General features: G+C 37.3%; 1 protein-coding gene across 2 annotated transcripts in view; it reads right to left on the bottom strand.

Moving 5' to 3' along the window:
- abca1b (ATP-binding cassette, sub-family A (ABC1), member 1B) overlaps positions 1-14,344 on the bottom strand; it is a 36,160-nt gene that overhangs the window by 4,750 nt on the left and 17,066 nt on the right. For both annotated transcript variants that reach the window (XM_058798594.1, XM_058798595.1), the window contains 33 exons: positions 12,660-12,900; positions 11,944-12,083; positions 11,748-11,864; positions 11,454-11,648; positions 10,670-10,875; positions 10,396-10,572; positions 9,990-10,212; positions 8,755-8,976; positions 7,313-7,628; positions 6,906-7,080; positions 6,605-6,736; positions 6,365-6,504; positions 6,147-6,284; positions 5,841-6,061; positions 5,671-5,746; positions 5,332-5,570; positions 5,167-5,218; positions 4,950-5,069; positions 4,676-4,824; positions 4,244-4,368; positions 4,057-4,155; positions 3,694-3,978; positions 3,473-3,611; positions 3,307-3,387; positions 3,046-3,215; positions 2,782-2,959; positions 2,567-2,682; positions 1,224-1,368; positions 987-1,110; positions 684-813; positions 446-566; positions 280-342; positions 80-186 (listed from right to left, as the gene is read on the bottom strand). In XM_058798594.1, coding sequence (XP_058654577.1) covers positions 80-186; positions 280-342; positions 446-566; positions 684-813; positions 987-1,110; positions 1,224-1,368; positions 2,567-2,682; positions 2,782-2,959; positions 3,046-3,215; positions 3,307-3,387; positions 3,473-3,611; positions 3,694-3,978; positions 4,057-4,155; positions 4,244-4,368; positions 4,676-4,824; positions 4,950-5,069; positions 5,167-5,218; positions 5,332-5,570; positions 5,671-5,746; positions 5,841-6,061; positions 6,147-6,284; positions 6,365-6,504; positions 6,605-6,736; positions 6,906-7,080; positions 7,313-7,628; positions 8,755-8,976; positions 9,990-10,212; positions 10,396-10,572; positions 10,670-10,875; positions 11,454-11,648; positions 11,748-11,864; positions 11,944-12,083; positions 12,660-12,900 — 5,162 coding nt within the window. The remainder of the gene's footprint in view (positions 1-79; positions 187-279; positions 343-445; positions 567-683; positions 814-986; positions 1,111-1,223; positions 1,369-2,566; positions 2,683-2,781; positions 2,960-3,045; positions 3,216-3,306; positions 3,388-3,472; positions 3,612-3,693; positions 3,979-4,056; positions 4,156-4,243; positions 4,369-4,675; positions 4,825-4,949; positions 5,070-5,166; positions 5,219-5,331; positions 5,571-5,670; positions 5,747-5,840; positions 6,062-6,146; positions 6,285-6,364; positions 6,505-6,604; positions 6,737-6,905; positions 7,081-7,312; positions 7,629-8,754; positions 8,977-9,989; positions 10,213-10,395; positions 10,573-10,669; positions 10,876-11,453; positions 11,649-11,747; positions 11,865-11,943; positions 12,084-12,659; positions 12,901-14,344) is intronic.

Genomic DNA, 14,344 nt, shown 5'->3' with positions numbered 1-14,344 from the left:
TGTTTATAATAGACTAAGCTGTTATAAGGAAGTATCATCTGTTATAATGTAATAACTACTTGTATTTTACTGTCTGTACCTTTTCCCAGCCAAGAATGCTTCTCCTTTTGTGACCACTGAGTCTCCGGTCAGCATTTTAAAAGTACTTGTCTTTCCGGCTCCGTTGACACCAAGCAGACCAAAACACTGAAAGAAGAAGGAAACACGTCAGTTTGTGGTCTTACAGTAGGCGTGATTCATTCGGATGAGGCTGATCATGAGGCAGCTGTCATGAATTACCTCTCCTGGAGGAATGCCAACACATAGACGATCGACAGCGGGCTTCTGTTTCCGCTTGTACACCTGAAAAAGAAAAGGATGACATTGATGAGGGCACCATTTATTTGTCTAAATTTGAAATACTGAAGTTGATGTCTGTGATCATCAGCAGAGGATTTCTGTTGACCTTAGTGAGTTGTCTGAGTTCAAGAATGTCTCCCTGTCCAGCTCCACTCATGATTCTCTGCCTCTCTCTGGCCACATCCTCATCTTCCTCTCCGATCGGACTCAACTTGGCACTTAAAGACCTGTGGAAAATGATCAAACCATCACTTTAGATCTTCTAAATCTTCTAATCCATAATTTCATTAGCAATTCATATAAATGTAATTTGTTACAGAAAGTCATGTTGTGATGTTGCTTACTTGGGTTCAAAGAAGAAACGGTACTGGATAAGGACTGTGATGATGAAGAAAACCACTCCTTCCACAGCCATAGCAAAAAGATTCTTGCCCACCATGTCCCACTCCAATGGAGAACGGAAGCGGTTCTCACCTAATGCAAGGTAAGAGAGCATTCAGCATCTATAATAATGACCCTTTCAGTAGTTAGAGGTAATAAAGTAGACACAGATCAAGCTGATGAGGTCAAACTCTGAACTTCATTGCTCTTATTCTTGTAATCTTCATCAAAAAATTTCCATTTAAAGTGGAGCAAGCTAATCTTACCAAATCTCTCCAGAGCGTCAGCCATGGCCTGATTCTTCACCATGTCGATGAGACCTCGACCCAGGCAGAAATGTGGGAAGATGAGCAAAACGTTCTTCAGGATGTCATTAATGCCACCAATCTCCTGCAGCAGAGGATGAGCGGCATTATAAATCACGATGTGTGCTTGAGAATTACTGCTAAGAATAGCAAATAGTAAGACTGCATTAGAATGAAACCAAAAAAGCAATTTCTTACGTTATTTCCAAATAACTCCATGACAAAAGTGGACACGCTGCCATTGATCCCAATGAGGATATTAACACTAGTGAGCACCACGTAAGCGGTGCTGGGGATTTTGAAGAGGAATGAAGCCGGGTACATAAGAGGAGTGATGGACCACCTGAAGAGAGACAAGAATAAGTATTTATTATCAGGGAAAATGTTATGTGCAAATTGGCAGTGTATTGAGGTCACACATCATGCCCCAAGCATATCTAGGTACCACAATATCAGAGAGACATGAGGGTGGGCTCTTTTAACTAAAGAAGATTCCCAGGTTGTAGGCTCTTTTGACTTTGGAAAGTATAATGTATAATCACATATGGGGCCCCAAAGGGGTTTTTACATATCTGCAGTATATTATCTATGTGAGGGTGGGCTCTTTCACTAAAGGAAATATATAGAGGCCCCATGTGGGACCCCCAGCAATATCTAAGGATCTGACTGTCAAAGAGATATTTCGCGAAGACAAGAACCACACATTTTCTTCAGAAAATATACCTAAACATATATTATTTATTTTTAAATGTGGTTTATAATCAGTTTTTTTTCTATTCAGTTTCTTTCCCATTTTCTTCAGAAAATACAATTGAATTTTTTTCCTGTTTATTCTATTTCACATCTTCATTAGAAAATGTATTTTTTCTGTTGTATTCCATGTCTTTCAAAATTTCTTTAGAAAATATACCCAAACATTGTGAATGTGATCCCCCCATTTTTAATCTATTTTTATTTAAATATTTAGTTTGTATTCAGTTTTTTTTCTATTTTTCTATTTCTATTTCACATTTTCTTCAAAAATGTCCCTAAACATACTTTATATATACAGTATATATATTTTTAAATGTGGTTTATAATCAGTTTTTAAATATTTTTTTTTATTCAATTTCTTTATTTTCTGAAGAAAATACACCTAAATGTACTTTATAATTTTTTCCTATGTTTATTCTATTTCACATCTTCATCAGAAAATTAACCAAAAAGTACTTTGTATTTTTTCTGTTATATTCCATTTCTTTCAAAATTTCTTTAGAAAATATACACAAACATACTTTATAATGTGATTTTTATTTGAATTTTATTTCTATTTTTATATAGATTTTATATTATATATTTTTTTCTTTTTTTAAAAATGTCCCTAAACATACTTTATAGTCTGTTTCTCCCGTATTTTATTATATTTCTATTATAAATGTAGTTCATAATCTTTTTTTCCTGTTTCCATTTACAAAAAATATACTGTCAGTACCTACATAAATCATTGCCTTATTGAGCTGGAATGATCAATATAAGTGAATGTCTTGATCTGTCTTTCTTACCCATAAAGAAGCAGTAGAAGGGCGAGAACAGGCAGGTTGGTTGCAGAGACATAGGCTTTTTGTTGAAAGCACACAAAGATCAGGATCACCAGAGTAGCAGGAACAACATAATTGCACTGTACCAGAAAACAGAAATGTGCATTAGAGATTTTGGGTCAGCAGCCAAGTAGGTGAGTGGTGCATTATGAGATTTGAAAGTGAAATCAAACACTTACCATATCCCAGAGAAAGTTGGCCAGCCAGTAGAGCAATGGCTGCACTCCACTGATAAACTGCATGTGCTTGGCCTTATTCACTCGCTCCTGAATGAGGAAGACAACGAAGCTGGCAGGGACGAAGGACATGGCGAAGATCACACAGATGGAAACCAGCACGTCCACTGAGGTGGTCATTCTGAAATGCCATAAATCAGGGTTCAGAGATTAGAAAAACATGACCGGTGTCCTTAAATTGCATTTAATCAATGTTTCAATGCTTACAAGGCCACTTGAGAAAGCTGTTCCTTGGTCAGATTGAGTGGATGGTTAAATGCAGTGATGCCAAACTGACGGGGGTCTTTGCCAGGTGGTAAGTTGGCACGCAAGATACCATTGTTCATTACACCGAGGAAGGCTCCAATACTGTGCCAGCCCTTGTTATTGAACCATATCTGAAAACAAAATGCCAATAAATATCACTCCAAGTGAACTTAGAATGTCTAGAATGGGTTTAAAAATAGCAGTTGTCCAGTTGTCCCTCACCTTGACATTATTCTTAGTGTCCAGCCCATTGATGAAGGCTGACAGGCTTTTCAAGAAACGGTCAGCCGCTGATCCTGAGTCCTAAAACCGTAGGATAAGAAATACTTCATGCACTATTCCTGAGAGCTATTTGATTAATTTCCTAAGAGTCATCGTTTCAGCTTACCTTCTCCAGTTGGAAGATTTCCCTGACTCTAGAGATGGCATCATCAATCTCTTCAGCAGGAGGAAGTACCTGAGTGCTTCTAGCTCCCAATGAAAATCCTCCATATCTGAATTCATTCACCCATATCTTGTTCTTTAAACTATGAAAGAAACAATCCGTTAATGTGTTGAATGACGCTACTGAACTATTTCAGTTCATGTGGACAGACAATCAGGCCATACCTTTTCCCAATGATCTGTGCATAGGTCTTCACTAGATAGTCTGAGATGTTTCGTCCCGTCAGGTTCTGGAGGGTCTCAGTTTCACTCATCTTAATCTGAGGAGGTGGTAGTCCACCTGCACTAGCAGGGCATTCTGGGAGCATCTTCTTTTTGCCATTACAGCTGCACTCGCAAGCAGGTGATGGGTTGTCCATGGTCCAGTTTGTTGACGTGAAAATTTCCATCACGCTTTCTGCCACTTCTGGTGAAGACCATTCCTCATCGCCCATTGTACAGGGAGTATCACTAAAACCAAGGGAGAAGACAAGCTTAGTTTTTTATTAAATTAAAAATATTAGTTACTACTTATTAATTATTACTTACGGAATTGGTTCTCCTGCCATGCATCGTGTTCCAAAGCCAGGATCATCTAATAAAGCGTTGAGTAATTTTTGTGTGCTTATATCATGTGGAGCATCATCACTGTAATGAAAAGAGACTGAAATTAATCTAAATGGTTCCATGCAAGTATTTTAAATTAATGTTGTGTAGCACATTGTCCTTGTCATACCTGATGAATGTGAACTGTTCTTCATACATCCAGGGATTGAGAGCCAGGCTGGGATATTTTCCAAATGGTGGCACAATAAGACTGAATACCAGAGCAATGCACACAAACACAGCGGGAAGAACAATCTGCAAAGAGAATCAAAGTGAGTTGATCAAAACTGAACTGTACTGATATAGGCTGTGTTTCCCAAAAGTAGCATAGGCCTAACTAGATTATAGAAACAACTGGCATCAGTAGTCTCTACGATCTACTTGGATCGTGGAAAGAAACCATTGGCGTTAATAGTGTATACAATCTACTTAGGCTTACAATATTTTTGGGAATCATAGAAACCATTGGCACCAACAGATTCTTTGATTTACTTAGTCTTACGATGCTTTTGGTAAACACAGCCTAGGTTTATTTTTTACTGACTATATTTCCCATTCCTACCTGTGCAAAGAAGCCTTTCCTTGAGCGGCGAGCATAAAGAAATCTCTTCCACAATAAAGCCACAAACTGTTGCCTCTTCAAAGTCCAACCTTTCACTTGATATGATCCTTTCCCATTGGAAACGCTCAAATAGTCTGTCTCTTTGGATTCTGGTGATCAAATATATCAACAGGAATTGGCAACAGCACATTTAAAACCGAACAATTTAAGAAGATATTTGGCTGACTCTACTGTAAAGATACGGTATAGGTGTTTTAGGGATTTTAAGGTTTACCTGGATCACCGTCAGAGTTGTTGCAGTCAAAGTTATCGTCTTCAGTCAGGGGTTTGAGGCAGCTCTGGTGGTCAGCGCCAAATGCGTGTCGTCTATGTCTGGGCACTGGCAGAGTTCCATCTAAAAAAATAAAATACAATATGAGATCTTTTATGGATTTTTGTCTTTTACTGCTTATTCAGTTTACTAGAGAGCTAATAGTGAGGTACAAATTTACCTGAGATGATTTCAGTATCAACTCCACTGTCTTCTGCCACTTTAAGGAAAATCTATAAAGACACCCAATAAAGATCATTAGTAACTTGCATATGTAGTCAAAAATCACAGCTAACATCCTAAAGCTTTTTGTTGACAGATAAAAGCCAAGACAAGCTACACGTACCTCTTCTAGTGTAGTATCTGATACACCATAGCTTGAAATGCCAAGTTCAGCAAGCCGATCATCCAGGTCGTGGAAGAGCTCAACGAAAGCACCATCTTTGGCAGACTCGTACGGCAACACATATGTGATCTCATGACCGAGGTCTACCACCATGCGAGAAGCAGGAACGTGCTTCAGGATTAGACTGGAGATGAGGGCCACATCAACAGGAATAACAGGAGATTCGGTCCATGTAGTTCCTGCAGAACATATTGAAAACTTTAGTGAAGATTCAGTTATAATCTCTAAAACTGAAAAGTTATTCATCATTTTAAAGTTTGAGGTCAGGTGGTATCTTACCAATCGCTGTGGCGGCTTCGCTCTCTTGATCACTACCTAGACCAGCATCCGAACTGCTCTCAGATGCATTGTCATCCTAAAAAAACAGTGAAACAACAGTGTTTAGCTTATTAGCTAAACAACAAATCAATGTGTTCATTGAGTGTTTTTGCAAATTGAAGTATACTTACTTTCTTAACAAAGGACACAGTGCTGCTTGAGTTCCTGCAAGAGCTGAGAGAAGGCTCAGTGTTTTTCTTCACCAAGGTAAGATAGTATCCAGTTCCCAGTTGAGTCTTAAGAAAGAGCGAAGAGCCCACACAACAAAGCTTTCCATGGGAGATGATAGCAATACGGTCACCCAGAATATCTGCTTCATCCATATGATGGGTGGAAAGAAGGATAGTCCGACCTAAGAAATACCCAAAGTCCTCATTGATTCACTAAAATCTGATGGCATTTTCTGTTTTTAAATACAAAATGAATGGGGTAGCTACCTGCACGATACTTCAGAAGAAGGTCCCAGATGCCTCTTCGAGCGTATGGGTCCACACCAGCAGTGGGCTCATCCAGAATAACAACCCTTGACCCTCCAACAAAAGCAAGTGCTACTGAGAGTTTCCTCTGCATACCACCTGAGGAGCACAAACATGTAAGTTCACAACAAATCAAACAACCATCAAATCATAATTTCAGAGGTTATAATGGCACACACCTGACAGCTGGCTGGTCCTGCATTTGCGCTTGTGTGGAAGGCCAGTATCAGTCAGAATCTGCTCCATCTCAGCCTTCACATCCTCCTCAGACAGACCCTTCAGACGGGCGTAGAACCAGATGTGCTCTTCTACAGTCAACCTGAAACATGGCAGGTAGATTAGCATCCGCAGAACTGATCTATACAACCTTAGCATCAGCTAATATGTGCCTTGTGTTGTTTTCGAATAAAAGCACTTACATGCTGAAGAGTACATTGTGTTGTGGACACACTCCGAGGCTCCGTCTGATGGAACTGAGCTCTGAGCGAATATCTTTGCCCATGATATATGCAGTGCCAGAGGTGGGAGGGAAAAGTCCAGTTAGGATAGACCTAAAACAATGAAGGCAAATTGGACGGTTAGATATTGTAACCAAAAAGAAAAAACTAAATTCAAGCAGCCATTACTCCAATCCATATGATCCTTCAGAAATCATTCTAACGTGAAACAGTGATGCATTTTATTCAAGATTCTTGAATATAAAGTGAAATGTGAACTTACATGGTGGTGGTTTTTCCAGCTCCATTGTGACCTAGAAAAGAAGTTATTTGCCCCTCATAGAAGCCAAGTGTCAATCCATCAACTGCTAGCTTTTTGCCATGACGGTAAACCTTCACAAGATTCTTAATGTAAACTCCCAATTCAAGGTGAGTGGGTTCCTCTTCAATGCGGACGGCTTTTAAAAACAATACAAATCACAATTAATCAATTGTATTTAAGATTATATCTAATGAACAAATTCAAAACTCAGTCTACTGGCACTGAAAACTGGATGTCCCACTAAACTGCCTCTAAAATAGCATAGTTTTTAAGTTTTTAAACAGTAATCGGCCATAACATGAAAACAATCATCAGTTTTGAATTTTAATATTGGTGTATCCCTTATTTAAAAAAAAACCTTTTCTTACCCCCAGCATTGCTCTTCTTTCCATGAACTGCAGTATTGTTTGTGTTGCTCTCTCCAAACCAGTAGGATTTAGTGAAAGGGAAGTACCATGGCCTGGGAATGCCATACTGCCCTGGGAACACGGCCTCAATGTACCAGGTCATGACCCCATACAGGAAGGCATCAAAGTACATGAGGATGAGGCAGGTGGTGAGGTTGTAGTTGTCTTCTTCCATTGGGCTGGAGAAGAGGTTATTCCATTGGATGCCCACACCCTGCTCTTCAAACAGGGCAAAATACTCGCAGCCAAATCCAAACGCCACTGGAGACAGTAAGCTCTGTGATCACAACCAAATTAGACGTTAAGTGGTGTTCTGTTTTCTTTCCCACCTGAAGTTCACTTATAATGCTAGTCATGGTTTCTTTCACCAAAATAAGTAATTTAGTTTAACATTACCATTTTACACTCCCTATAATGCAGTTGCTTATCTACACTGCAAAAAGTGAATTTCTTCTGTAGTATTTTTGTCTTGTACAACTATCTAAAGATTCACAAATCAAGATATATTTACTTGAAGCAAAATGACATAAAATGAGTAGTCATGCTTCTTTAGTTTATGCTTAAAATTGGTAAAAGGTCAATCATTTTATTTTTCTAACCCTACAGGCAGATTTATTTCTCATTTCAAGCATGAACTCAATTTTGATAACTTCTTCAGAAAACATCTTAAATAATTTTGGCTCTCAAGTAAATCATGATTTGGGAATGTTTAGATATTTTTACTGTAAAACAAGATAAAAATATTGAGTAAAAAATACAAAAATTAGTAATAAATAATCTGGTATGATTTGAGTCATATTAAATCGTTTAAATGACCTTTAAAAAATAGTTTTAGTTTAACTCAAATAGTTCAAATTACTTTCAAAATGCGTGTAAATGTACTGATTGAGATTCCCTATTACATCTCTGCCCTTGAGCTGGACACTTAAACTCAGGTTGTTCCAGCAGGACCTGGAGTTCATGCGATAAGTCTACTGTAAGTCAGTTTATTGACAAGTAATCAGGTAACTGCGCAGGATCAATCCGCCTAGGGTTAAGTGCCTTGGTCAAAGTAATCTCAGTAATGCTGGCTCACCTCTAACTGAACTCTTGTATTAGTGGCCCAGATCACAAGCATTTAACTAGTTTAAACAGGAACACCCGAGTGAAGATTCCTTGTAATCTAGTGTCAGGAACCAAAGCCTACAATGGGTTTAAAGTGCGATTTTACAGTTAAGATATTCTCATCGCACCTGTAAGTTGTTTTAGATAAGGAGAGCAGTATAAATCAGCTTCCTTATGTAATATACTGTATGATAACCTAATGCACTTGGCCAACAACCGATGACGCTGCACACATACACGTTTGGACTTAGTAACTGATATTTTTACTTTTTTTTTTTGGTAGGTTGTCATAAACTTACAGCGATGACTTTGGCGCTGAAGCCCACGTAGTCTTGCCAAGCCACGCAGAGCACATAAGGCAGGTAGAGGGTGAAGTAGATAATGCCCCCGCAAGCCGCTGCCAGGTTGGCACGTGCGAACGCCGTACTGATCAGAAAACACTGCATGATGGTTACCACAGCGAATGACCCGAGGAAGAGGAAGACTACGCCAGGGTCACTATAGGGCAGGAGATTACCCATCTGGAAAGGGAAAAGAAATCAGGTTTATTGTCTCTGTTTTGCTTCTATTAATGACGGTTTCTTAAAGAATGCCACATAATGAATAATAATCTTTATTACAATTAATAATAATAATCAGGGTTATCTATAGGGTATATTAACTACAACTGACAGAAATAAAATGTTTTTGTTTTACACACACACACACACACACACATAAAACAAAAATTACTAAAACTACAAAAACAATGAAATTACTAAAACTTAAAAATTAAAATAGAAATAGAAATATGAATAAAAAAATAGTATATCAAAGGTACTAAAATAACATTAATAATAGTAATAATAACAATTACTGTTATATTAGTATTATTTACTTATTTTCTATTATTATAGTACTTATTAATATTTTGAATTAGCTTTAACTCTTATATTTTCATTTTTTATTTTCATTTTAGTTTGTAGTCATTTTTTTGTGGTTTTGTCATTATTTGTCATTTTATTTTCATATTTCTTATTTTATTCATCTTCATTTCTGATTAGTTTTTAATTTATTTAATTAGTTAGTAAATTAATTTAATTTATGATTGATTTAAGTTTTTGCAATTTTATTACTTAAACTTATTTTATTTCAGTTAGTTGCCAAGTCAAAATAAAAAAAAAATGTTCATGTTTTTTTTTGCTTTTTATGTTTTTTCATGTAATAGTTTCACTACTACTACTAATTATAATTATACTACACTACTACTACTACTACTACTAATTATTATTATTATTATTATTAAGATAAGCAGTACAATAAACACATACATTTTCAGATCAAATAACACTAAGGGATGACGGAAGAGTAATGGCCACAAAGTAACTAGCACTCTTAACATAAAAAAATACTACGACAGAAAAAAAGTCAAAATTGCAATACAGTATAAATAATTTGTTATAACTAAATTGAGTACTGAATGTTTTTTGTAAGGGAAAAAGCTTGCTTCCTAGAAAACAACCTGTCTTAAGATCTGCTGATGTCTTTTTAGTACCTTGAGTAGAAGAACCAGCAGGCCTGCGCTGATGAGAAGAGGGATGAGGCTGCTAATGAACCAACTGAACCACAGGATTCCATTGTCCAATCCCATAATCCTCATGGTCTCCTTGAGCCGGGCTTCCTTCTCGTAGACGACGCCTTTGATGATGATGGCCACTGAGTACATCCAGGCTAGAGTCATGAAAAGCGGCATAGAACGGCTCATAATGCGAAGGAAACTACAGGAAAAGAGGGGAATTTTTAAGAATTGTTCCAACTGTTACAGAACATACTGAAAGATTAGCATAAAGTAGTCTGGACAAGCATGCAATGTTTTTTTGTTTAGTTTTTTACTGCAGGGGAAATAATGTGCCGTCTCTTTTATTTGATTAGGTTTATTTGCAGTGCAGTGGAATACTTACATATCATCTACATAACATGGATAAGGCATCTGTTGAATGTAAACACCAGTCTTCTCTTTGGTCCCAGTAACTGCTCTGATAATGCTGTGTTCAACTATATCCTGAAGGTAAGTAAATCCTCCCCAAATATACCGCATATCCTCAAACGGATCAGCCCTGGGACCGGGATCCCAATACCTGCCAACCAAAAAACACAATAAGCATGTGATTTCATAGCATACTATCTAGCTAGTTTCCATTATTGGGCATTTAAGAAAAGAAAACATCAACTTACCCATCTTTAATCTTGTTTGTGCGCTCCACATTGTCAATGTCCATGCGGATCTTGTAATTGACGTGTGGGGGAAGTTCAGTGCTGTTGGACTGAATGTCCAGAAACACAATTCCCGCCCAAAATTTTCTGTTGTCCAGGAGACTCATGGACTCATTCACCATTTTCTCCTCTGTGCTCACAGGTTCAAGTTTATCTAGGTTTACACACTGTGAAAAAAACAACACCATTCAGTCACAATGTGGCTTAAATATCGATTGATAATGAGCTGATTTTATTTGACCATGTTAGATTATAAATGCTACAGTGTGTGATTTAATCAATAACTTTTATAGCTGACCTAAAATAATCTATTTGACCTGTAATAGCTTGGTCTTATTTTACTGTAAAAGGGAACTTTTGACCCATTAAAAATGATTGCGTGTTGTTTGTCTTCCCCAGTCACAGTATACACCTCTTGAGTCTACATTCAAGTTTATTTTCACTTCCTTTTTATCTTTCACATCTCATTTTGTCATATTAACATACGTCATATTGCTGAATTAGACACATTCAAAACTCAAAAACAATTTATGGAACAGGACATCCAAACACATTTTGCACATGCCTTTCTCCCGACAAATGTGAAATCCAGCCGGTTGCGACATGCTATGCGACTTATGATTGGTTGTTGACATGTTTTATGTAAAAGTATGTATGTGGGAGACAGATGGATTATGAGATAGAAAGGAAATGTGTAGGAGGAGAAAAGAAAGGAAAAGGTAGCATGAAAGAGAGCTGTTCTAACCTCCATGAAACGGGATATGCTCATAATGGCCTGATCTGTCTCATTGAAGACATCCCGCCACGTAAATGCCGTTCCATGGGGACGCTTGTCCTCGGAGTGCTTAGACAAGAAGCTTATAACATCCTCCACGCTCCACTGAGTCCCAGCCAACTGGGCACTGAAGAAACTAGCAGTGGCATTGTTTCGAAGAAGCATCTGCGATTGGAGGAACAAAGAAATGGAAATTAAAATTAGCTTCAACATTGGTAATCTCCAGCCAAATGGAGGCAGTAATGAGAGTTAGGCAGATCATACCCGCATCAGATCCATTTCTTCACTGTTCTCCATGAAGTTCCAAACCTTCGGTTTGGCTTCTTCCCACATTCCGCCTAAATCTCGTAGAATTCCGAGCTCCTGAAATGTCTTGTTGACCTGGGAAAGAACAAGGATGTTAATCAACAAATCATTGCAAGTACCATGCACATGTTTTTTTTCTTTTCAGGACAGTTACCTCATGAATGATCTTCTGTGTTGCAGGGCTGTGTGGTGTGTAGAGGATCTTCCCCATCAGGAGAGGTTTCAATGCTCTCCAGATCATTCGAGAGATGGGACTGGCTTCCATGTTCTTCATCAAATTATTACAGTAGGGAGCTAGAAGCACAATGCATGAGAATATGCATTAAAGGACAATTTAGCATTCGTTTAATGTTGCATGCTTTGCATCATATTGTACCACTGTTGTGCAGTATGCTAGTATCATTTCAAGCGCAATTCATTTTGTTTATGAAAAAGCATGATAATTTCTGTTGTAGAAAATAAGAAGTGCTTATTTAATTGAAATTGAGCCGCAATAAAATAACATACATTTTATAGGGAAATCCTGTATTTATTTATTTTTTGTAAAACATCAACCTGCCCTGAGTCATAGATTTTATGATATATCAAGATAATTAAATATATATAAAAAAAAAGAACTTAAAAAATAAATGTTGCCTTGGCAATTAACTGAAATAAAATCTAAGTTAAAGTACTACAATTACAATAACCAAACATGAAATATACAATAAATTAAAGCTAAAAAGATATACAAACAAAAATAAATAAAATAAAATAAAAATGATAAAAGGACAAAAAATCCTAAAAATTCAAACAAAACCTAATTCTAAATATTAATAAAAATTAAAATAGTATATAAAAATACTAAACACTATTGTAGCTTTGACGTACTGGTGGTGTTGTCATAGACTGAAACTGGTTCGTCATCACTGTCGTTGTGGCTGCCAAACAGCGCCTGGAAGTTGCTGTCCTCATACCAGTTGAGGGATTTGATCTTGAGGCCACCGCCTTCCGGGTGTCCACACACAATACGGGACACAGCCTGGTACATCAGACTCGGCGAGCCAGTGGCGTTTTTTGTCAGAAACAGGATCTCGTTTCGCAGGTCACTCCAGCTCCTCATACTGGCCAGCTGAAAGAATGACAGAGGATACAGTTATAATTGTCAAGTCAAAAAGGCTGATTTACAAATTTACTTAAGTAGTTTCCATTAGTTTGTTAAACAGGCGTGTTGGGTTTTATATTAAACCGGTGTATCTTTAAACAATTAGTTGAATAAGGGAAATTCTGTCATCCTTTCTTCACTCTCATGCAGATATTTTTAATTTTCCATGGAACACAAAAGGACACATGCTGAAAATGACTAATCACTCTCAGAGAGTTTCAAGCATCAAAAGTATTTTAAAAGTAGTTCAAACTAATTGCACACTATATCCAAATCTTTTAAAGCAACTATAATATATATAATAGCAACTGTATTTGGAACAGAACAGAACAGAATTCAATTCATTATTCATAGAAAATATTTCCCCACAGCGGTTTGTGACCAAATCATTCAGACTGTTTTTGTAAACTAAATCAAATAACTCACAAATTCATAGGATCTTTGGTATATAAGTACACAAATAGTTTGAACTGCTATCATTATACTTTTATGTTGCTTTTGTGTCCTTTTTGAAGCATGAAAGCTCCAGTTTCTATTCATTCTAATTGAAAGGAAGCGAAACAAGCATCTCCTTTTGTGTTTTACTCAAGAAAGAAAGGCAAAGGGTTTTTGAGGGTGAGTACAGAAGAATTTTAATTTTGGGAGAACTATCCCTGTAGCATTTCATCACAGAGAAAATGGTCAACTATTAGGAGAGATGTTAGCGTTTCATTATTCACTCCAGTGCAGGCTGTGTTTGCCTAATCCTTGACAGCTACTGTCATTGTCTAGCTCATGTTTAGATGTTTACCCAAAAATCCTGAATCCAGAAAGCCAATGCCCCAAGGGCCTGACAAAACCCAACACAACTCGCTTTAGACAAACAAACCCTCCCATGAAAAGCTGGTTCTGCTTTTTCAACACACAAAGGGTTTTGCCAAACATAAAATAAAAGTCTATTATAAAGGCATTTCTAAGCTGGGAGGTTTGCATTTCGAGGTTGGCTGAAAAGAAATGTTATTCTGTGCTGGTCACAACATTTCACATTTAAAAAAACCCAACAGACAAGAAAAAGTCTGAAGTGTGTCCCCATTCAATCTGATTGCTGTCTAAGAGAAACAAATGAAACATCTTATTATTGATTTTTCTTTCCTACAGGTGCATTTTTCACCTATTGAGTCAACTTGAATCTTGAGTGGTAAGAGAAATACAAACATTTTGTTAAGCACACTACTCTTACTTTTTCTGTAGTATATAGAGTACATAGTATGTACAGTTAAACAAAAAAATAGTTGGCAGTATGCAGTAAGCAGTAGGTTAGTATTTCGAACACATCCACCAAGTAGAGAATTGCTTCTCCCGGTCATTCATTTTGAAGCAGGTGTGGTGTACGGCATACAACTGTGCAGGATAAAACCATGTGAGCCTTACG

This window comes from Onychostoma macrolepis, chromosome 14 (genome assembly GCF_012432095.1).
Source record: "Onychostoma macrolepis isolate SWU-2019 chromosome 14, ASM1243209v1, whole genome shotgun sequence".
Classification (NCBI taxonomy): Eukaryota; Metazoa; Chordata; class Actinopteri; order Cypriniformes; family Cyprinidae; genus Onychostoma; species Onychostoma macrolepis.
Note: the sequence above shows the minus strand (reverse complement) of the source record. Positions and strands in the feature narration are given on the sequence as shown.